The sequence below is a fragment of the Capra hircus genome, chromosome 19 (assembly GCF_001704415.2).
Source record: "Capra hircus breed San Clemente chromosome 19, ASM170441v1, whole genome shotgun sequence".
Taxonomy (NCBI): domain Eukaryota; kingdom Metazoa; phylum Chordata; class Mammalia; order Artiodactyla; family Bovidae; genus Capra; species Capra hircus.
In genome coordinates, this window is record NC_030826.1 from 49,657,026 (window position 1) to 49,680,586 (window position 23,561).

The following is a 23,561-nucleotide window of genomic DNA, read 5'->3' on the forward strand; positions in this document are numbered from 1 at the left end:
TCGCGTGGAACATGAATCTTCTCAAATTCTGCACCGGTTTGGAGAAGTCCCTCCGCACACATCATCAGAAAGCTCTTTGACCCGAATCCTCCAATCTGGTTTTGTCTAAGCCCTGCCCCCGGCATTGATGAGATGTGCAGCCCAGAGGCGTTCCCTTTGTCTTCTCCCAGTGGCTACCTTTTCCCCACCGGATGTACCTATGTAGTTAGATTTATCAGGCTCGAACAATATCCTAGACATCTTGGGCGTGATATCCCTTTGGAAGCTAAAAAATGATACAAATGAACTTATTTACAAGACAGACACAGACTCACAGACATAGAATGAATGAATGAATTTATGGTTACCAGAGGAGAAGGGGCAGGGGAGGGATATTTAGGGAGTTAGGGATTGACATGTACACACTGTTATATTTAAAAGGGATAACCAACAAGGACCTACTACTGTATAGCTCAGGAACTATGCTCGATATTATGTAACAACCTAAATGAGAAAAGAATTTGGAAAAGGATAGATACATGACTATGTATAAAAGAATCACCTTGAGGTATACCTGAAACTAGCACTATATTCTAACATAAAATAAGTTAAAAAAAAAATAGTTCCAATCCTTTGATTGGTGTGGTGCTCAGAGTCTGCCCATAGAATTCCAGTAGTTTCAGTCTCTGTATTTCTTTTTCCTGATGATTCTGTTGGTGTGAGAAAGGAGACAGCTTACTATCTGCAACAGTAAGCTTCATGGACAGTTTTTACATGAAAAGTTTCAACACAAATTCAAAGATTCCCCACCACCCACCCCGCCAAAGGATTTATATTCAGAATATTCTTGGGAGAACAGTTTTTACCTCTTTGAAATGCAAAATTATTTTTAATGTTTTCCTTCGAATTAGAAAGCTGAACAAGATTTTGTAACACTTTAAGCAGTTTCATATGAAAGAAGCAGCTTCCTTGGCTATGGGGGAAGAAGTAGGTCAAGAGAAGAAACTGGATTAAAGGAAAGTTACTGACAATTGGACAGATTGGGAATCTTTCAAATGATGGAGAGAAATGCTGCTTTTGCTCTTTTCTGAAATCCAGCCAGCATCACTGCAATACAGATCCTGCTACTATTGTCCGAGGACACTCTGGGTAAAGATTGTGCTGCTTGACTTTTACTAAACAGCAGAAAAGGACAGAAATTTCTCTGGGTAAGCAGTTGAGAGAGGGAGAGCAAAAATCCACTTTATTCATAAATGGACACTGGCAAGATGGTCCTTCCCTGAGTCCGGTTTCGTCTGCTGGTCTGTGCCCAGGGAAGCTTGGGGCAGTCAGAGACAGACTCAGGAAAGGAATACATTACAGCAGAGTGGTGCAGCGGGAGCGTGCTGGGCCCATAACCCAGAGGTCGATGGATTGAAACCATCCTCTGCTATGAGCTCACATTTTTGCCTGCTATATGGCTTTTGGGTCCCCAGCTGTGGGACAAGGTTGGGCTGTGGACCCTGGTGTCCAGGGGTGGCAGCTAGTTCTATGGCGTCACCATTAGTGCTCTGGACTCTGAATCCAGAGATATGTCAAAATCTTAGTGGGACCTGTGTACCCCTCTTGTCCTGTCCCAGGGGCACTTAGGCCAAGAGTGACCTGCAAGGGGACATAATAGCATATGGTTCTATGGTGTAATGGTTAGCACTCTGGACTTTGAATCCAGCGATCCGAGTTCAAATCTCGGTAGAACCTGTTTTGCCTGTGGCCATTTTTGTCTTCCCCTCTTGTGTCCCAGGCAGTGGGACATGGGGACATGATCTGGCACAGGACAGGCAGCAACTCTTGACACCCTGGTCCATCTGATCACCAGTGCTCCCCTTCCCCCAGAAGCCACATTAGGGATGTCTTTGTTCTTTTTAAGGTCCTCCCTAACCAGTTTGGCTTTTAAAGAAAAAAAAAAAAAAAAGAGACCAGGGGAATTCCCCAGCAGTCCAGCTGCTGGGACTCTGCATTTTCACTGCCAAGGGCCCGGTTCGATTCCCTGGTTAGGGAACTAGGATCCCACAGGTTGTGCCATGTGGCCAAAAAAAAAAAAAAGTAAAATAAAAAAAGAGACCAAAGGAGCTAATACTCTTGTCCTTAGATGGTTCATCATGCACTCTAACCTCTAGAATCCCACGTCAGGACAATTATTTAACCTTCTCCACTGACGAGCCTTCAGTGCAGGCTGTTTACTCTTCGTTCAAACACAGAAAAAGGTCCTTTCAGGTACTGCCCACTGGGCACCTGGGTGGCTACTGTCATAGGGAAGAACATCATGCCTAAAATTTTTCATGCAGCGTGTAAGAAACGTCTATATAGATCGGATTTAAGAGCAAGTCTTTACAAGGAGGCAGGAAGAGTTTTTCCTTGAATAAACCCAGGTTTTTTTGCAGCTTCAGTGTAGCTTTAGAAATACTAGTACTTTATGTCTCATACAATTCACTACTTGCATAACTCACTAATAGTAACTACCCTTTACCCTTAGAACTGTGCTTACAAGTTCTTTCATCAAGGTTTTGGAAACGTCCACATAAAACTAACGTGGAACACTTCTTACAGGGACATGGAAAAGAAGATACTGTTTTTCTCGATTAAAAAGCCAGGCTTTTCATAGCTTCATAAGTAGTAGCCTTCAATGAGTGCCTGGTTCTTTATCCAATACAGTACACCTATGACTCAAAAACACCGAAGACAAAAAAAAAAAAAAAAAAAGAAAAATCCCAAAACACATGATTTATGCTTATTCAGAAAGTCTGGGGGCCTCTCCCCAAATTTGATGCCATGTCCTCTACTTCCATGAACATGAGTTGAGGGTTCACTTGCTTTAGACAGACTGCTTGCTTTACTGATCAGGAGCAAGGCCAGTGCCTGTGTGGAAGGACGTGGCATGTAAGTGCCAAAGTTGGGCCCAAGGTGGGTGCCCACATTTGGTGGCCAAGTGGCCTCAAGCATGTGAGTTGCCTGCCTGAGCTGCAGTCCCCTAAACTAATGCATCTGACTAGACTGTGAGTGAAGACCTGAGGTCTCACTGCAGGCAGTGTGTCCAGAGGCTTCTGTTGCTCAGCTTTGGGCCAGCAGGTGAGGCCACAGAACACCTTTAAGTCAGTGGCAGAGCTTAAGAGCCTCTAGACAGGCAGTGCCCTTGCTCCACACCCACGGCCAGCAGCAAAGTGATGTGTGAGCAGCGCATGAACTCCAATCCTCACTCCAGTAGGGCTGTGAAGGACCAGCATGTACACTGGCTGCCCAGTTGTACTGGCCCAAGCTGAGGCCAGGCAGAAATGGAGCTGAGAAATCTGGACTCTGAGAAAACTGGTCCAGGGCACAGGAGAGCAGCTACTTTCCAGTACGGCCAACACACACACATGATCAGAGCCCACAGGAGGTACCCACGACACCAGAACCCAGGCAACAGCACTCCTGGAGGGCAGCTGCTGGGTGTGGTGCAAATCTGGACCTAGTCTACCCCCCTCCTCATGCCAGGACAGCATTGCTCACTAGCAGACAGCCCCTGCACCCCACCCTAGCCCCACTGTGGGGCCGCCTCTGACTGCTCGTATAATTTGAGTTATAATGGAGGAAAACAAACCCTCGTCCTACTTTCCTCTCACATGGCCATAACCAAAGGTCAGCTGCAGGTAGGACCTGATACCACATGTGAGAATACCGGGTCCCCTGGCCAAGGAGTGCCTTCGTTTTAGCCAGAAGAGGTGGCTTTTGAGGCAAGAAGAGCCCACCCCGACCCACAGAAGGCTTCAGGCAAAGATGGCCCTCTGGGGCTGTGCTGGCTCTGCAAGCACGAGGGAGGCCGCCTGGGGGTGCTGGTGAGGGAGGGCACACACAGGCCCCTGACTGGGGAGTCAGTGTCTGGTTCACACACTCTCCAAACTCAGACACTCCTCAAGTGTTTATTGCAGAATCAGTTACTGCAGAGGAGAGAAACCCAATTAATTGTACATAGGTTGAAAGCAAAAAATATACAATTTCACACAATATATCCAGTTTTCAACCCCAATAGGTATACAGGTACAATACAACATAGAGTCAGTGAAGGAAATCTAACAGCTCAGGCTTCATAAGCACTGAAGAATCCAAGAACGTTGCTACCATCCATGTTAACAAAATTCAAGTGCTTTGAAGAACCAACTGGACGCCTATCCACAGACGTCTTTGTTTCACAGGATGAGCCCTGATGTGGTTTTGTGATTCTGTAATTTCCGATTCTTTGCTAGCCCTTTCTGTTCATGGGAAAACTGTTCTCTTCCATTTATCTTTAAGGCAAGCTCACATGAGCACTACATGCCAGGTCGGGGGGGATCCTGTCAAGGGCCACGTGGATGAGCCAGGCCCCCAGTACATGAGGGTGATGGCGGGGGGGTGGGGCGGTGGCAGGGAGAGGCAAGACCATCGAGAAGCTGCCTCATCTGAGGTTGGGGACAGAATGGCTGTCACCTGTCTGATCCCACCCAGAGAAGCATGGAGCAGGCGGACTCCTGACCACAGTTTGGCCTAAGCAGGTCAGCTGCCTCTCCCATCCTTCCATGTGTAACGCCTGTCACCCTTCACAGGCCTCCCTCTGCCTCGAGGTGAGTTCACCTAAAGCCTGAATGTGAAAGCATGAGTGTGGGGTATAAGCTGCCAGAGCCTGCCAGGCCCACAGTTAGAGGGGCTGGTCCCAGGAGGTGGCTGCCACTGCGGCAGTGAGAAACACGGCCCACTGTTGCTGGAACTTTTTCTCTAGAGAAACTGAAAATCCAGATTCATATGAGCCCCCCAATTCCAAAAGGATGCAGTTTATTCACATTCTGGCAAAACCATTCTCAGGAATAGAAAAACGTGGTTTGTGAAAACCAGAGCCAACTGGGAAGACCACAGACCATGGCCCACAGCCCCTGCAGCCTGCCTGCTTCCTGTCATTTCCACAGCAAATCTCTGAGGTATGTGAATCACAACTTCTGGGGTCTTAACTTTTCACAGGACACTTTTTGGATTTCTTTTTTTAAGCCTAAAAGACAGTAGTCTGTCTCCATTCTTTTTCTTTGGAATTTTTAAGTCTTAAAGGAAACTCAGATCGGAAACCTTTCTCTCCTGTTAAAATATTCCAATTACACACATATTACGAAGATAGCACCACATCGAACTGAGGGAGGGGGCTGCTGACAAATGAGGGTAGCAGAGGATTCTGAAAAACCAAAGTGGCAAAAGGAAAGCTGAGCTGTTTTCTTCAAGTGTCTCTGATACCCACACAGGGCAGCTCCTCCATCCTCAGCTGACAGGCCTGCCTCCCAGTCTCCTCGATCTTCACCACTTGATGTCTCGGCTGTCAGCGGGCCGCCCTGGGCCCTGGTATGCAGTATGCAGGGCTTCCTGGACACGGGGGGAGTCGGTGCCATCCAGCCACTCCTGGTACAACTCCTGCACGTGGGTGCTGGCCTCTGGGAGCTGCACGGGGATGTCAGCGTAGATGCCTTTCATCTTCTGTAGCAGGGTCTTGTCTGTGCGTCCGTCCGCGGTCTGGGCTTGGCCTCTGCCATTAAGGCATCCTGAAAAACACAGGGAGCTTACTCTTCCCTTGCTTTCATCTTAAAGGGGAGACAATTCTGGAAGAGCAGAGCAATGATGGCAGTGTGCAGTGTTTTGTGGCTAAAGCCTGGGCCCCAAGACCCCGGGCACAGGCTCACAACCCCAGGTGCTTCCTATTCTCTCCTCTTTATACTACCCAGGAAATGTTTTTACTTAAAGCTGAAATCACTTGGCAACCTTTTAGAACTGGATGGCTATACACGCTCATCTGGATTTCCAGTTTCTCTTGGAATTCATCAAAACCAGGAGAGCACAGAAAGTATTAATGAACAGCTAAATCACCGGTATCTGCATAAAGCCTTAGTGTGAGTCCACATGTGGGCTGCATCAGGGAGAGATGGGGGCCCGGGACCCATGAACCACACGGGAGCCCAAACCCAAACACGTTGGACTGCATGAAGAACATGCCTTCTACATACTAGTGCTATACGTGTGTGCATGCGTGCTAAGTCGCTTCAGTCGTGTCTAATTCTCTGTGACACTATGGACTGCAGCCCGCCGGGTTCCTCTGTCCATGGGATTCTCTAGGCAAGAACACTGGAGAGGGGTGCCATGCCCTCCTCCAGGGGATGTTCCGGACCCGGGGATTGAACCCGCGTCTCTCACGTCTCCTGCACTGGCAGGTGGGTTCTTTACCACTAGCGCCACCTGTGCTACTTATTCTCAAACATGTAGATAATGTGATTTCTAAGGTAAAAATTCATTAAAAAAAACTTGCAGCAAATTTCCCAACCTCCCTCCCCTGACCCCTTGGCCGCACCCAATGGCTACCCTTTGGCCCTCATATCTCACTCCTCATTTCCTGCAGGGCTCAGAGGAGCCAAGCTCAGCCTGGCCTCTTGAGTCTTACCGCCAGCACAGGCAAGAACCTCCACAAAGTGGTATGGGAACTTGCCCTTCTTCAGCTTTAGGACTACGTTCTGGATGTTTCGAAAGCCATAAGCTGCAGCAAAGCGCAAGAGGACCTCTCCGCTCTTCTCGAGGGTGACCTCCTGGAAGTCTTTGTTCCTATGAAATCAACAATACAAACTATGACCCACAGGGTCCTTCCACTGCGGTCGGAGGACTATTCCAATCTAAGTTAGGGATGTTAGCAAAATTTAATTCTGTGAGTAACACATCAGAGGCCTTTCGATCTTGACTGGTGTGAACTCTATAAATAGGATCTCCCCTCTCAGACCTGCAGCTGGCTGCGGGGGGTGGGGTCCTATTATAGAGTTTATACCTGACAGGCAGTGCTGACCACACAGGCAGACGGACAGAGGCCGCCCCAGCCCCACGCACCTCAGGGCCCGGTAGGTGACCTCCCCCACATCCTCGTTGAACAGCTCCTTGGCCGCATGTCTGAAGATGTGTGCCAGGTACCCGTCAGAGCCGGCTCCATCATGGCGCCTCAGCTCCTCCTCCTTCACGTCGCCAAACCTCACCAGGCAGGAAAAGCGAGGGCAAAAGTTAAATCTGACTCTCCAAGTCTTATGATCCAAGGTCGCAAAACCCTTTACAAGTACTTAGACTTTGGGCAAAAACGTCCTCTGTGCTGGAGTTCACTGGCCAACACGAAGCCTGCAAGTGTGCCCACCGATGCTCAAGTGACTCCTCTGAACACACAGGCATCAAGGCTCGACCCTGAGAACCTCAGAACTCGGGGCATGAGAACTGGGCATCTGAGGGGCACACAAGAGAGCATGCTGCCATCCGTGGCCAGCCAGGGGGAGACCTCTGGGTCCGCTTAGGCCCAAGCATGGGCTCTGGCCGTAAGGACGCCAGCTGCTTATGTTCTAAGGACCTCAGTCCGCCTTCCACACCAGGGCCACGTGTGGTCCTGACATCACTGCCTGGAGGACCTGCCATGCAGTCCGTGCCCTGGGGCACAGGATGCAGAAGGAGTGTGGCTGGTGGTTGAGGCGACCACTGATGGCAGAAACCCAGGCTGCTGCTCTTGGGCAAAGGGACCTGAGGGAGTCCCTGTATGGGGGTGCCGCCTCCATCCCCCGGGGGGCCCAGGTGTGATGTCAGGGAGGAGGGTGTTGGTATCCACACCAGACCACAGGCTGAATGGCATCCACTCAGCATGGTACTGGCCATGCTCTCTTCAGAGCCAAGGGTTGTGGAGGGGCGACAAGGTAGCCTGCCATACCAGGGGCCACACCACACCTATGCCTCAGGAGAGCAGGTGGCCTCATTATGGAGGAGGAAGGTCCTGGGATAACCTGGCAGAGGCCACAAGGTCATGCTGGAAGCCCCCAGGGTGCAAGAGCGCCCCTCCCTGCAGAGGCACCTACAGCGTGTCCAGGGCAGCCTCTCTCACTGAGACGTCACTCTGCTCCATCATCTGAGCTATTTCACCTACAAGCAAAGAAGGGACATTAAGATGCCAGCAATGTCCCCGGGCACACATGCGCTTTCTGCTTTGCTCTGAAGGACGAAGCTCCACGTGTCTCCAGTGTGGGTGTGGCTGTCAGGCCCTCATCCTGGACACTCGCCGGCCTGCCTCCCAGTGGCCTTTCCCAAGGCCCCACCCTCACCTGAGGTCAGCACGCAGTCAGTGCCCCGGGAACCCCGAGAGGCTGTGAGGACGTCTTCCTGAAGGGCCTCCAGCTTCTTGTCGTAGCACGGTGCCACGATGACATGGAAAATCTTGTCTGGGGACAGGTTCTGTGTAGAAAGAGCACACCCATGATGGGGGCCGTGCAGAAGGGAGAAGGCAGCCAGAACGGAACAGGCCTGGTGCTTTCCTGGGTCCAAGCCCCATCCCCCACAGACAAAGTTCCTTATCTGCGATGCCCCCAAGTCCACCCACAGTGTCACCTTGCTGCAGGCCCACTGTCCGGACACTCACAGGGAGAGGCCTGCCACCTGTTCCCCTGAACCAAGCGCACGATGATCAAACAGACATGGTGACCACAAGCTGCTGCTGGGCTGTAAATGAACGCCTGGCCACTTCCCCACACTTTCCAGACGCTTCCCATGCAACCAGGCTGCCCCATCCATGTCCTGGCTGAGCCAGAATCACTGGCACCACTAGGAGCCAGCAGCTGAGTGACCGTCTTGGAGGGGGGTGTCTGGGCAACCCCCTCACTCATCAGGACCTGGGCCCAAGACCACCATGCACACACCGGGGGGAACCTCCTCCACCCTCCCTTGCCCGCCCTCAGTTCCATCAGCACCTGTCCTCACATGGAAGCTTGTCGCCTGACCTGAATGCTGCCCTTGGGGAAAAGGCCAGCTTACCTGCCGTCTGGCAAAGTAATCCTTCACCAGGGATCCCATGATCTGCTGGGGAGACTTGGCAGTGCAGAGGTGGGGGGTGACAGGGTGACCCAGCACCCGCTCAGCATAGCGGACCCAGCCTGAGGAGGGAAGGGGTCCATGTCAGCTCCTCACAGCTGCCCCACCGGAGTACAGCCAGGACACCTCATCTTCCGGCCGCCCCAGGCATGCATGACGGTCTCCCTCCACCAAGCCGCCTTTCTTCAGAGGCTTGGCCATGGGAACCCCAGGGGCACATGTCACAAGGCTGGAGGGTGCCAGGGATGGGGGCCTCCCTCGGCCCCAGATCAGAGAGGACAGAGCAAGAGAAAGGCAGGAGCAGATAGCAGGCTCCCCAAAATTGAGAACAAGCTTGGAGGAGCAGCTACGAGGCACCATCCTGGGCAGCTTGGCTCCAGATCCGCCCTGCTAGCTGCTGAGCTGCTCTCCCAGCAGGGACAGACGGCCACAGCTCAGACAGGGGCCAACAGCCACCAGGCCCACAAAGCTTCACTCACCTATTGGAATTGAACCACCCAGTAACTTCCCACTTTTAGGACAATGAAATACGAGAAACCCACACCCCCTCAAGCAACACAATGAACAGCACGACCTGCAGTGTGCCCACGGCATGTCCAGCATGGTCCTGAGCGTTTCCCCTGAGCCGCTGACTCCCACCATGCCCTGAGTGCACCGCTGCTGCCATGGTTCCCAGAGGGGACGCACGATGGAGAGGTCAGCGGACCACAGAGCCAGCAGCTCAACCTGCAGGGGCTACAGCTTGCCCCCTTCTTCTGCTGGGTCCGGTAATGAGAGTGTCTGGTGACAGACTGGCATGTACACCACAGCATCATGAGAGGGGTGGGATGGTGAGCAAACCTGGAGGCATGCTGCCCACCAGATCCCCAGGACAGCTCACCTCCCCAGGCCCACTCCTCTAGGGAGGAGCAGCAGGCACCAGCCAGCCAATCTTGTCTGAACTCAAACCACAGCCATCACCCGCTCGCCGGCCTGAGCACACGCGGGGAAATGTCCACTGTCACCAGCAGAAGCCCCACAGAGAGATGCTGCTGGAGCATGGCTCCCCTCGTTCCCAGCCTCTGCACATGTGCATGGAATGGTCCATGTTAAAACAGAAAACTAGGGAATTCCCCAGCTATCCAGTGGTTAGAGCTCACTGCTCTGACTGCCAGGGCCCTGGGTTCAATCCCTGGACAGGGAACTGCATGGGATGGCCAAAATAAATAAATAAAAGGAAAAAGAAAAACTATCAAAGGCCATGGAGCATTTGGGGGCCCACGGCCATTCCCACCACAGGTCTGGCTTTGTAAGGCCCCTGTGCACCCTGGCCTTGGTGCCAGTGCCCGCACCTGCACACTCGGCTCTCAGGCAGACCCCAGGTACAGGCTGTGTGCCCTGAAGGCCTGGCACAAGATCAGGCAGAACACAGGCTGGTAAAGGCAAGGGCCCTGGGGGACCTCCTGGCTTGCAAGCAAAGAGGACCAAACAGGGATGAGGAGGAAGAACCAGGTCACAGGATCCACAGCACCCGGCACGAGACCAGAGTGGCAAGCACTCTGGTACCCCTGATCAAAACTTGCTACTGGCACCAGCCTGGGGCCTGGTCAGCCCTGCTGGCCGTCCAGCTTTGTGGCAGCGTAGCGGGGACAGGGCACCCATGTCCTGCTCTGTCAGATCACCCACCTCTTCTCAGGGACCCTCTCTGAAGGCAGAGAAGAAACCTGCTCCAAGAAGTGCCTGGCACAAGGTGCCCACTCTCTATTCTCCCTGCTGGGTTGGAGAGATTACTTCCCACCCTCCAGTTCAATGAGAGCTCCTGGTGGGTTCTCACAAAGCCCAAAGCCCTTGAGCACGTCCACAGCTGAGCAGCTCAATACGCCCTCACCCACCCACCCCCACCAGGCAAAGGTGCGCTGGCGAGGTGGCACTCCATCGGCTTGTGGACAGCAAGGGCCCACCCAGGTGTCCCTGTCCCAGCCAGGGTGCGCTGCCCTCCAAGCAGTCTGAGGAAGCACAGGGACCCTGCGTGCGAAAGCCAGTGAGTCAGTCCAGGGCCATCCACAGCCCGGTTCTGCACCAGGTCAGATCATCCGACCCTGATGCTACTTTAATTTCTCTAAGCTGTTGTAGGAAAGCAAAACGTCAGGGCCAAATCCTAGAAAAGAGTTAGTTTCAAAGCAGATCTCACCTCATCTCCCTGAATTTGAGAGGGGGTGTAAACCTGAACAGTTACAGCTTTGACTGGCTTAGCTACAAAGAGTTCCAGGAGGAGAAAGCCTTCTCATCTGAGAGCCCTGAAGAGCTCAAGGAGGCCACTGAAAGCAGCGAATGCCAGGCTGGTGGAGGAGGGACAGCTGGTGTGCAGCAGCAGCAGGTGGCCCAGGTCTCTACCAGTGCTGCCCTCACTCCTTGGACAGAGCAGCACGTGCTTTCTGCAAGAATCCACCACCTGTCTACTACCCACATCAGCGGTGCTAGTTGCTGCAGGAGTGGAGGCTGCCGTTTAGGCTCCATCCAACAGGGCTGCCCACATAAGGGATCCATCACTATCTGCTGGGATGATGTCAGGACAGCACAGGAATCCCTGTGATCCTGCTGACTGGAAGGTGGATGGGAACTCTCGAACCACTGCTCCGGAGGCACAGGCTGGGTCATTTTATGCTGCCTCTTTCTTGGGTGGGCGGGACTGAGCCACAGTGACCAGCTGTGTGTGCCACTGAGTGAGAGCCCTGCAAGGAGCCGGTACTGGGACCCCAGAGGCAGGGGTACCACTGCAAGGCCTCTAGGGAGCTGGGTGGTTCCCCAAGGCCTTCGCTGTGCAAACCTACTCCTCAGCAGCTGTGCAAACACCTACAAGGACATAAACCATGGCCCAGCAAGGACTGCATTTAGTCAGTTTACGTGCAGACCCTGTTACAGTCACTGCCTGACATGCCTGGAGAACTGGGAGCATCCCCCTGGGGCTTATCTTTCCAGAAGGATAAGCCCCACCTGATGCTGAGCACCTCCTGCCAGTCTGTGGGCCACTGAAAAACATGCCCAGTTAATGAGTCGATCCATGTGCTTCTTAGACAGACGGCAAGTTTCCTTCTCATGGTTTTACAAGTGGATGGAAAGTATTTCCAAATTCTAAGTAACCATACATCAACATTCCATCTTATTAACTCATAATCCCAATGACTGATGAGTGACATATAAAATGCTAGAAAAATTTGGAACCAGGAGGAATAAACTGAGAACAGAAATGTGAACAAAACCCCAAGATTAAGTAGACCACAACTCTCATAAACCTGATTGATTCAGAAATAATTTTTCACTAAACGTCACTTACCAGTATAGCACAGCCTTCCTTCCCTTATCATCTTTAGAATTTTCTTATTCCAAAACCTTCTATTTTTTCAGAATTAAAAAACCTGTGATAAAATTTCTGTACCTCAGATATCAGGCTCTATATAATAATTAAAGATTTGTTTAAAAAGTGTTCTAAGACGGAATCTAATATTAATGTAAAGTAATATTTTTTATTATGTAATTTCTATTTAAGCTGGTAAAGGATCCATGGGTGTTCACCATATTATCTATAATTGTTTGGATGTATGAAACACATCATACCTTGAAAAGAGATTTATTCTCTTTTAACATATGATACGTTTGTCTCAAACTTCAGAAATAGGTATAAATGAAGATAAGCAATTAATACTCAGCTGCCAGGTCTCCCCACTAAATCACCCAGAATTAATAAATATGTTGGTCAACATAAAACTACTCAAGGCCCAAACTCCTCTCCAAGACCCACTGCCCCTGACCTCGCCCATTGCCCAGGCCTGTCCCCAGACGCAGACTGACGAGAAAAGGTGCATCGGGCCCCTGCAGACCCAGCAGCAGCCCCGTGCTCACCAGGACAGGCAGAGGTCAGCATGGGTAATGCAGGCTCTTCCTCATTGTGCTGGCGGAATCGACGCACAAACTCTTTCTGACTCTCCAGGATGCTGAAATCTGCAGCGATCGTTGTATCAAAGACATAATGCACCCCTGTGGGGAAGAGAGGCGTGTTGGGCTCTACATTACAGAATGTGAGATTGACCCTCAGTTCGCCTCGAAGACATCGCCAGATGCCCAAGTATAGGATTGTGCCCTTTGCTCTCTCAAACAACAGCACGTATCACTTTTCACAATAAAGCATGTATTCTCCTGCTTCTTCTTTTCCCTTTACATCTGTCTTTACATAGATGCCTTGCCATATTCCATACATAAATTAATGTAATTTTACAGGGTATCATTCTTCCAATTCACTGGCTAAATTAAACTCCACTCTGTTATAGTCTTTGATAGCTCTAAAATAAATAAATGAGTACACTGGCTGAGCACAGCTTTACCACGGTCTTGATTAACTATGTTGAGTTCTAACTTGTCTTCCTCTTTTTCGCTAGTTGTGCTGCACCAGCTCAGTAGTTGCTAATCGAGGGCTCCAGGGCACATGGGCTTCAGCAGCTGTACACACGGGCTTAATTACTCTGAGGCACCTGCGGTCTCAGTTCCCTGACCAGGGATCGCTCCTGAGTCCCCTGCACTGCAAGGCGGATTCGTAACCACTGGACCTCCAGGGAAATCCCTAACTTGTCTTTTTCTTAATAAATGTATGCTTCTTTGTTTTTAAACTACAGTTGATATATAGTATAAGGTACAGAGGGGCAAAGCGGTGGTTCACAATTTTTTAAAGTTACGCTGCATTTATAGTTATTATAAAATATTTGCTATAGGGCGTTCCCTGGTTGTCCAGTGGTTAGGGCTTGGCGCTTTCACTGCTGTTGCCCAGCTTTAATCCCTTGTCAGGGAATAAGATTCTGCAGGTCTCATGGCGTGGTACCACCCCCCTCAATTTTTTTTTTTTTTGCTAGGTTCTCTGTGGTGTACAATATATCCCTGTAGCTTATTTCATACCTAAAAGCTTGTACCTCTTAATCTACCACCTCTATCACACCCCTCCACTCTGCCTACTGGTAACCACTAGTTTGTACTCTACATCTGTCTTTGTCTGTTTTGTTATACTCACGAGCTTGCTGTATTTTTCCTCAGATTCTACTTGTAACAGATATCATACAGTATTTGTCTTTCTCTGTCTGACTTATTTCATATGGTGCTATCATACCCACCAAGTCCATTTATGTTGCTCCAAATAAGTCCTTAATATTGGAAAATAAGCCCAAGACAAAAAAATATGCTTTAAGTAATTACAGTCAATACAGCAAACAATTTTAATATCTGCAACCAGTCTAAACCTTAAGAGCAGCCAGTTATTCTTAAAAAGAAATATTATATCAAGTTAAAGAGTTACCTTAAAAAAATCAGTTTCACTGTGGATATATTTTATTAACATATAACATCCAACTATTTTTAAAAAATCTCCCCCCAACAATGTAGGGCCTTTCACTATGAGAAGGCAGAGCATTTTAAAACTTTGATCTTTGGTAAAATTTAGATAAGCTTAGGCTTTTTAAGATTAAAAGCATGAAGGATGACTTAAGGAGTCCTCGCTTGCAGCTGCGGCTTTAATTTTGGTTGTGGCATGCTGTGCACCAAGAAACAGCTCTGCACAGAGAGCAACATGCAGCAGCGAGGCAGGCAGGCTGGTGTGAGGACATTTAGTCTACGTGTCACTTTATCGCTAACCCCAAGGTACTTACATCTTTAAAAAGCCATTGAGGAACAACAAAAACTCTCACTTGGCGAACAGCTCAAGTTTTCCTCTTCAGAGCCTACCTGCAGGAAGCTTTAATTTGGGGGGAAGTTACAGTGTGACACGACAGACTAGACAGCAGCATTCTTACCGCTCTTTATGAGGCGCTATTACTCTAGCACTCATTCACATTTGAGTCCTCAGGTACTGAAATGACTAGCTTTCACTCTTCACACAAAGGACACAGTCCATTCCTTTCCTGCTCTGGTCTTCAGAGACCTTCCTGGGAAATCAGACGCCAGTCACTGCAGATGTGATCCTCCATCAGATAACTGTAACCCCTGTGAGTTGAGCAACTCGACACTGCTGGGCAAATGTGGGTCCCAGGTGTCCCCAGCTACGTGCCCTAAAATGGTCATTTGCTGTCCCCAGAGGGGCCAGCGCCGGCCGTAAGACAACACCCATCTGCATGGCAAGGGGGTAAGTGACACCTGCCTACCATGTGTGGATCAGAGGCATGGTCCTCTTACGTTCCACAAGACTCTCAAGGAAGTTCTTATCTATCCTGTGCCCTTGAAAATTGAACTCTAGAGATAAAAAGGGCAGATAAAAACTCAAGTTATAAATTCAAATTATACCAAATTTATTTACTATAAATAATATCAAAAGGCAGCTCACCAAGACTTTTGAGGAAACCACAGAGCCTTCTGGATGCATCAGTCACACTGAGACTGAATTTAGCAGCAAAATAAGGCAAAGACTGAGGACACACTGACACTGCCAGCACCCTGTGCTTTGAGGTATCACATTTCTAGGAGAAATAGAAGAACATTGTGTATGCGGTGATTACAAAGGCAGTGAAAGTAAGACACTTTTATGAAAAGTCTAGAACAAACAGAGTGTAACAGATGCCCAATGGAAAGACTAATAAAATACACAGGATACTGGCAAGCATAATTAAGGAAAAAGGAGGAAAAAATTTAGAATGAAAAATGAGACATCCCAAGAGATTTTGTCAATTTTAAGCACAATGTTAAATCAGAAATACTGAATATATACATCAATATTACATATAAATGCAAATATCTTGATAAATACATTTAAAAGGAAAAATAAAAGTTATGTACCTATAAATAACTGAAACAATCCATAACAATGAAGTTACATGAAAATGGGGCCCGGAGGTCTGTCCCCAAGAGGTCTCAAGCCCAGGTCACCTAGTGGTAAATTTTAGCAAAATTTTAAGTCATAGGTAATTCTCATCTTCTATGAACTCTTCTAATACCAAACAAACAAATGTGAAACCAGCCTATCAACACCCTGAAACCAAAACCAGATGTTGGCAGTTCAAGAAATCCCTAGAAAAATATGAACAAATTGAGTCCAGAGGTGTGCTGACTCATTACAGACATGCAGGATGCAACCTTGGGGAGTAGTGTGAGCGAGCATGCCGGGCATTAGAAAGTCAGCAGTGGGATCCTCTGACCTGGGGTCAGAGAGAAGATGCAGGATTATCATGACAGAGGGTGTTCAGGTCAGACACCACCTGCACATTAGGAAAAGTGGAAACTTGGACAGCAGTGTTCAGTGGCTACCATCCACTGCAGTCTACCTATGGACTGGCCACAGACAGGACAGTCTGGTCCTGTCCGCCTGCCCCTGCCTAGCAGCTCAGGTGAGACAATGCTGAGGCTGCCTGTCCCCTCTGGATAGGATCCCACCTTCACGTGATTCCTGGGAAGCCCACACCAACAGGGCCATCAGGGCACCAACCTGGCACACACTGACCTCCGGCTCCCTGACAAGCTCCTATGATGCCCAAGTCAGCCAGGCACGGTTTCTGTGGTTTGTGACCAAGAGCATCCTAATGTAAATTTGGAAGCAGGAACAAGAGAGAACAAATTTCAAATGCTAATGAAGGGGGAAGGACAGAGGGTGGTCTGTCCCCAGCTTGAGCAGTCAGACTCGGCAATTCCAGTCCCTCTGACACCCTGCCCAGGGAATTTCAAGGGCTCACCCCTCACTTCATTCTCACTTAAATTTCACATCCTCTGAGGGAGCTGATCTGTGACCAAGAGGAAATCAGCCTGAGCCCCAGAGCTCAGGAACCTCAGAGCCCCTGGGCCAGCAGAGAAATAGGAACTGCTTTTTCCTGTGGCTGTCCTGAGTGACTGACTCGGCCAAACTCAGAACCTCTTCCATCCCTAAGCTTTCAGTTTCATGAAATAACTAAGCATTTCCTTTTTAGGCTAGTTTGACTTGGGTATCCATTTTCTATAGCTGATATGCTGATTGGTGTGATTATCTATGTCTCTTTAATAGTAAAAGATTCTGCAAAAATCTACTTAATAGTAAAACTTCACCAGCATTCCCACCAAAATCGGAAACAAAAAATTGGTACTATAATTTTTACCACCAATGTAATTTCAGGTTGATTTAAAGGTCCTAGACCATACCATCAGAAAAGATAAAATGTATACAGTTTGGAAAGAATGAAAGTTGTTATTTGCAGTCAGCACACCCAGAAAGCAACCTGGGCCTCACGTGGTGCCTGCACTGCCCCGTGGGCCAGAGCTCCCAGTGCTGTGTTCAGAGCCCGTACAAACACTTCCTGGAAAGCAGCTGTGAGGGTTGCTCACCAGGTCAGACTGAGGGCAAACTAAGACATGCTTTTCAGCCTCATCTGCCTCTGTCTCTCCTGTCTTTCCCTCTCACCTGTCTTCCTGGGTGACTTCGGATAGTTCCATCTGTATAGGGGTCTGTAGGAATGAGCTGAAGGACTGTGGCCCTAACCTCTGAGAAAGCCCCAGAGGCAGAGCAGCAGCAGCTCGGCTGCCACGCCATCCCATGACCAAGCATGTGGAGGCCCCCCCTGAGCCAGGGGGCTGGTGGTGCCAGCCACAGTTGCTGCCCACATCAGTGAGGGAGTGTGACTGTGGGTGGGGTTAGAGAATCAGCTATCACAGGGCACACAAGCCAGGGCCAAGATGTGCTCCCTAAGTCCCAGCAGAGGCTTCATGCCTCACCTTGACCTCTAGCCACCTCTGGTGCCAGTGAGAGCCTAGGATGCCATACCTTGTTAAGGTTCAGAACTTGGAAGAAGTCCTTAGCGTTCTGCTGGGAAACCTGGATTCCTTCCTCGGCAGATACACAGCTGTCACAGGCCAGGCAGTCACTCAGAAATATCTTGGCATCAGCCAATTTATGGAATTCTCCCTTCTGTGAGAGAAAAGATGATGTTATGGCCTGTATAATACACATGTATAATACAGAAAACTGCCACAAATTCTTGGAGGCTCCCATAGATGGCAATGTGTGGGGAGTGGACTGGTACCATCAAATGCAGCTTCTCCTGCCCCCATATCCCTCCCTGCTGCCTCTGGGGGCTCCTGTGTGGGCCTGCTCTGTACTCCCCAATGAGCTCGCTTAGTCCTTGGACTCTCCTCAGAAGCCTCCCTGACAGGCTTAGAACTGGCATAGCTCAGTGCTAACCTGTGGGCATCGGGGTTGTCACGCCATCCAAGTCTGAGTTGGGACATTCAAACTCACATCTCAGTGACTCTGTTCCCCTGGACACCAAGATGACAACCCTCGGCTACTTCGTCTTCTCCTGGCTGCACCTGCGCCCACTCGGTCCCTGCAGCCCACTCCCCTAGGCTGAGGTCCACTAGAAGACAAGCCACACCTCTGCTGCTGGAGGTCCCCTTCCCCATCACTCTCCCCACTCTAACTTCCAGTCACCCTGCTCCTCCTTGCCCTGAGTCTCCCTGAGGGAAACGCTCCCTAGAGAGCCTGGTTCACCCCTCAAACCCTCATGGACACCTACCAGAACAGCTCTGAGCACCCCCTGGCACCTATGTGGTGGCTCTTTTCCCAGAAACGCAAGCTCTGAGGGAGGAACCTTGTCTCATGCCCTTCTGTTCTGACATCCCTTGTATACAGAAGGAGATCAATAAATATTTGGTGGATGAGCATACGAATATTCTGAAGCCTGTTAGAGCCATCACAACAACTTAATGAAATCTCCTGATGGTTGGTTGTACATTGGTCTTTCAAAAACGATTTGGTAAGCGAGGACTCGGGGGGTAGGCTGGCCCTCCTGTCTACAGCAGCACCGAACAGGAATGCACGCTGTCACCTCCCTCCTCCCCAGGTGCCTGTCACTGTGCAGTGCTCACTCTGGGACCTTGTTATGCTGCAGATGCTAATTCATGAGGTACGGATGGGAGGCAAGAGTCTGCCCTTCTAACAAGCCCTGAGGTGGGGCCAGAGCAGCTGCTCCAAGGGTCTGAAGCATGTGGCCTGGCACACAGCTGGCGTCTAACAGGCGCTGTTGAGCTGCACTGAGAGTTCTGCCTCCACTGCCCCTGTAGAGGTGCCAGGACAACACCCTGAGCTGCCAGGGGAAGCAGGGCTTCCTCTCGGCCTGCTAGCCCTGCTCATCCCCTTAGAGCCCCTCATGGGCCAGGTCTGGTTCCTTCCCGCCCGCCATAGTCCTTCCTTTCTCTTGTTCCGTCCTAATTGTGGGCATTTTCTGCAAAAGCCTGTCCATCTCTCCTTCCCTCCAATTAGCCACACTTCTCAAAGTGTGTCTCTGAGCAGTTATCAGGCCCCTACTCATCCCCTCCAATCTCTGCCTCTAGGGAATTCTCTCCCTCCCAATATCCAGGCTGAAATCCTGCAAAGCTGTGTCCATGCAGCTCAAACTGCACCCTGCTCCCTGTGCTGCACCCCCTTCCTGCTTCCGCCACTCTGCTGGCCCATCCAGGCCCACCACCCTCGGCCTCCCAAGTAGCTTCCTTCCTATTCTTCCCCTACTCTAGCCAGCTTAAGCCACCAGCCCTAAGACATGCATCTGATCTGTCTCCTTACCTTTCACACCTTCCCTGTGCGTGGGGAGCCTTCACCCCATTCCCACACCCAGCACCTTCAGGTCTCACCACCCCTCAGGGCCCACTCCAGTAGTCACCTTCCTGACCTTTCATCCTGTCAGGGAGTCCGCCTACTGTGCTGGAGGGATGCCCACTTAAGCTATGTACACACATTATCTCCTGGCCACCGTGGCCCTCGGAGAGAAGTAACCCAACTCCCCATGTCACTGATAAGGAAACTGGGGCTCCCAGGGTGAGATGTCTGTCCAAGGTAGTGTGGACAGAGCGCAGGCGTGGGAGGCCTTGGGCCAGCTGCTCTGAGGCTGCAGAGCCCTCGGTGCTCCCTGCCTCTCTTCTGCCTCAGTGTCCTGGGTGCTTGTCTTATCCCCTGCTGCTCACTAAGCCCTACAGTCACCAGAGCACAGAGCAGAGCTGGTACTCAAGAGGACCAGACCAACGCCTGTCTGACTCAATGTTGTATTAGGACTACTAGACTAAAGAGGACACCTGCTGCTTGCTTCTCCAATGTTGCCAATTTTCCCTTTCTAAAAGTGGGACCAGAACTTTTTAAGGGAAGAAGGAACCTTAACCTCCCAGCACTGCGTCCTCCTCTGTAAAATGGAGACAACCGTAGGGCTTACCTGAAATGCTCATTCTAGGCACGGCATGAGATCACATGTATAAAGCACTTTCTCGACTGCCTAGCTCAGGGTATGTATCCAAGAAATGTAAACCGTCACTACTAGCTAAGAAAAACTTAAAAAACTCAAGAACTGAGAGAAGAAACCATTAGAAAAATAAAACTTACAGACTCATGAAATCCAAATTATTTTATAAATTCCTACCTAAAGCCCTATCTTAATTTTTCACACAACCCCCCCCCCAAAAAACCAGAGGTTTAAATGTTACAAAACTATTTCTAAAAAAACAGCCAAGGATGACATTTTGCCTTGTTCCTAACATGGTATGCTTTGGCTTGGTGCATTCTGAGAAGAAAATGTTCTTACCTTGAAGATTGTCTGCCTCCAACTGACTAACCTGCATGTTTGGCCCCTGGCAGGGGTTTTTTAGCCCCTTCATTTCTTATTTTTTTTTCTTGAAGCAAAGATATTCCTGGTTATATGAGCCCCCAAGGAGGAGAAAAACAGCAGCAGCTGTTTACTCCAGGTTGACACAAAAACTGAAAAACTACTTGCCTCTCCATTCTCCTGGGCTGGACTTGGTACATCGACTGATGCATTCTCCTGGTCATCGGTCTTTGTTTTTTTACTACATTCCTTGAAAAGGCAAAGGCACATATAAAAGAACAACTTTTAACCTAATTAAGAAAACTGTATATACTAGCTGATGAATTCATTTTATATCTAGAAATCTTTTCTACAGAAATAGAAGCACTTATAATTGTGGACACACAAACACACCCATACACATCTCTGTATCTGCACTGTTTGCAGGAAATGAAAGCTAGAAGCAATGTGGTCTGTCATGACAGGTAAATTGGTGCCTGACCACCTGGACGTGTGTACATTTAGAATACAACAAATGAGGACTGTGTATGTTGCTCAGAAAATGTATCTGTTGTATAACATTAAGTAAAAGAGCGAGCAAGTGATGGAACAATATGACAGGATCGAATTTTGAAAAAAACCAACAGACAACCCCCTGGGCATTACAGCGTAGAAACAAGTGGATAAGGCTATCAGTTACTATGGTTACTCAGGTGGCAGGAGGCCCAGCCCGTTTCCTTCCTGCACTTCTGTATCGTTTTCGTTGCTGTCAAACACTAAAGTTTTTAGGTGGCATAAAATCACCGTGTCCCTCATTCACACCAAGGACAGTGTCTGCAACGACTGCGGGCTGGTCGCTGATGTTGGTAGGCTTTTCTCGCCGCTTTTGGCTTCTAAGGTACTTTGAAAGGCTGTTTCTGCGTTCCGACATCACTGCCGCCTCCGGGATACGGGAACAGGAACCGGACGCGTTGGTGGCCCACCCTCAGCCGCCTCCACCCCCGGAAAACTCGAGCAGCGGGCCAGCGCCCAGAGGTTCTGACAGGGAGGCAGAGGCGCTTGGAGCTGCCAAGCTCCCGATACCCCCGAGACTCCGGGCTCCGCGAGCTCAGGCTCCCCCGCGCCCCGGGTCCTGCCCCCAACCCGGCCCCGGACCAAAAGCGTGGAGCCCACCTTCCGCGTGCAGTGCTCACACTTCATCTGGAGCCAGGCGGGCAGGTCCGGGTGCGCAGCCTGAGGAGAGCACCGGGAGACGCGGTCACAGCCGCCTGCCGCCCTTTGTTGTCGTCGCTCCGGTGCTGCCCTACCCCTAGTGGCTCTGCTCGACCAATGAAAGCTCTGGGAGCGGATGCGCTACAACCCTGAACCAATAGGACCGCGGAGAGAGCGGTGCGGCTCCACGCTACTGGGTTCTGCCTAGGCCAATTAGAACGCGGGAAAGGGGCAAATCAGGACCTAGAGCCAGTCGGAGCGCGCAGGGGCGGAGCTTGGCCCGCCCCGTCGGGACCTTGCGGAGGCCGTAGCCGATTCTCCCTTGAGTTTCCGCGGCGCCTGAGTCTGGCTGCGGCTTTGAGCGGCCTTGCTGACGGACCCCAGGGGGAGGGCCAAGATCATTACCAGGACGTTCTGGTGCGTCAGCTCAGCGTCAGACCCACGCCACCTTCCAGGTTTAGACTGGTAGAGACGGCGCCGCCCCGGTCCGCCGCCATTTCCGCCCCGAGGCGCGTCACGTATGTCCGGCGCGGAGGCAGTGCGCACGCGCGTCGGGCCGGGAGCACGTGGCGCCGTCGGGAGCCGGTGGCGCAGTCGGGAGCGCGAGGAACGTGTGAAGCGTAGGTCGCCGAACCTGCGTCCTTCCGCTGCTTCTAGCAAATCAAGGTGGATACGGGACCAAATGATGACGTTGAACTTTGTCCCCTGGCAACATTTTATGAGTTAGTGCATGGTCATCCCAGCACCATCGGAAATGAGAACTGCGCCTGGGAAATAGGTGTCTCTATCACGGGAATCTCAGGAATGGACATTTCTCCTTCCTCACCTGGGGGTGTGTGTGTGGGGGGGTCACAGGTCAGCAAAACATTCGAGGGTATTCCAAATCTCAAAACCTTAAAATATTCCCCTTTAAAACTTTTTTTAAAAATTATAGTTTTTGGTGCATACCGCTCTTTTACAACCTGTTGTCAGTTAAAACTTCCCTGGTGGCTCAGATGGTAAAATGTCTACAGTGCGAGAGACCCGGGTTCAATCCCTGGGTTGGGAAGATCCCCTGGAGAGGGAAATGGCAATCCACTCCAGTATATTGCCTGGAAAAATCCCATGGACAGAGGAGCCTGGAAGGCTACAGTCCATGGGGTCACAGAGTCCGACGCGACTGAGCGACTTCACTCACTTCACTTATCTGGCTGCCAGATTAATATATTGTATTACTCAAATCTATGTCAGCACCTCCTCTTGGAAAACATTTTCAAGGGACTTCCATGGTGGTTTGGGTGGTTAAGAATCTGTCTTGTAGTGCAGTGGGTGCTGGCTCCGTCCTTGGTCAGGGAACTAAGCCCAAATGCCCCCACTACTGAAGGCCATGCACCGCAACTGGGGAGTCTGTGTGACTCAAGGAAAGATCCTGGATGCCACAACTAAGACCCAAGACAGCCAATTTAATTAATTAGAAAACATTTTCAATTATTAACTTAAAAGAATTTAGGTTGTCATTTATATTTTGTTAATGTTTTAAAATTATAATGCAATATCATCATGTATGGAAAAGGCAAGTTACAATTATTTAATTTCATCAAGGGGTTTCCCAGGTGGCTCAGATGGTAAAGAATCCACCTGCAATGCAGGAGACCCCTGGGTTCTATCACTGGGTTGGGAGGATCCCCTGGAGAAGGGGATGAAAGTGAAAGTTGCTTAGTCCTGTCCGACTCTTAGTGACACCATAGATTATACACAATCCATGGAAGTCTCCAGGCCAGATTACTGGAGTAGGTAGCTTTTCCCTTCTCCAGGGGATCTTCCCAACTCAGGGACTAAACCCAGGTCTCCCACATTGCAGGGGGAATCTTTACCAGCTACAAGGGAAGCCCAAGAATGCTGGAGTGGGTAACCTATCCCTTCGCCAGTAGATCTTCCTGACCCAGGAATCGAACT

The 23,561-nt window shown here is 50.2% G+C and overlaps 1 protein-coding gene and 2 non-coding genes across 4 annotated transcripts; 2 read left to right on the forward strand and 1 right to left on the reverse strand.

Moving 5' to 3' along the window:
• TRNAM-CAU lies at nt 1,340-1,411 on the forward strand. The gene has a single exon. It is a non-coding gene; the product is annotated as a tRNA-Met (tRNA).
• TRNAQ-UUG lies at nt 1,645-1,716 on the forward strand. Its single transcript has one exon. It is a non-coding gene; the product is annotated as a tRNA-Gln (tRNA).
• NARF (nuclear prelamin A recognition factor) lies at nt 3,891-21,747 on the reverse strand. 2 transcript variants are annotated; one of them, XM_018065399.1, is made up of 11 exons: nt 21,588-21,747; nt 20,604-20,684; nt 17,612-17,755; nt 15,215-15,347; nt 12,757-12,891; nt 8,821-8,939; nt 8,069-8,244; nt 7,872-8,027; nt 6,874-7,011; nt 6,440-6,597; nt 3,891-5,549 (listed from the first exon to the last, which is right to left on the reverse strand). In XM_018065399.1, exons 1-11 carry the CDS (start codon nt 21,612-21,614, stop codon nt 5,308-5,310), a joined length of 1,509 nt encoding a protein of 502 aa, XP_017920888.1. In that variant the 5' UTR covers nt 21,615-21,747; the 3' UTR covers nt 3,891-5,307. The 2 variants fall into 2 exon arrangements, with proteins under 2 accessions (XP_017920888.1, XP_017920887.1); XM_018065398.1 differs by having other exon boundaries at nt 7,872-7,935; nt 8,115-8,244; nt 21,588-21,744.

What these genes read in the sequence shown, in the direction of transcription:
- NARF (XM_018065399.1), bottom strand. Translation starts at nt 21,614, where the DNA reads ATGAAGTGTGAGCACTGCACGCGGAAG. An exon ending in GTGAGCACTGCACGCGGAAG is followed by an intron (nt 20,685 to 21,587) that starts GTGGGCTCCACG and finishes TGCCTTTTCAAG; the next exon opens with GAATGTAGTAAAAAAACAAA. An exon ending in ACTGGGAGGCAGGCCGGCGA is followed by an intron (nt 8,028 to 8,068) that starts GTGTCCAGGATG and finishes CCCACACTGGAG; the next exon opens with ACACGTGGAGCTTCGTCCTT.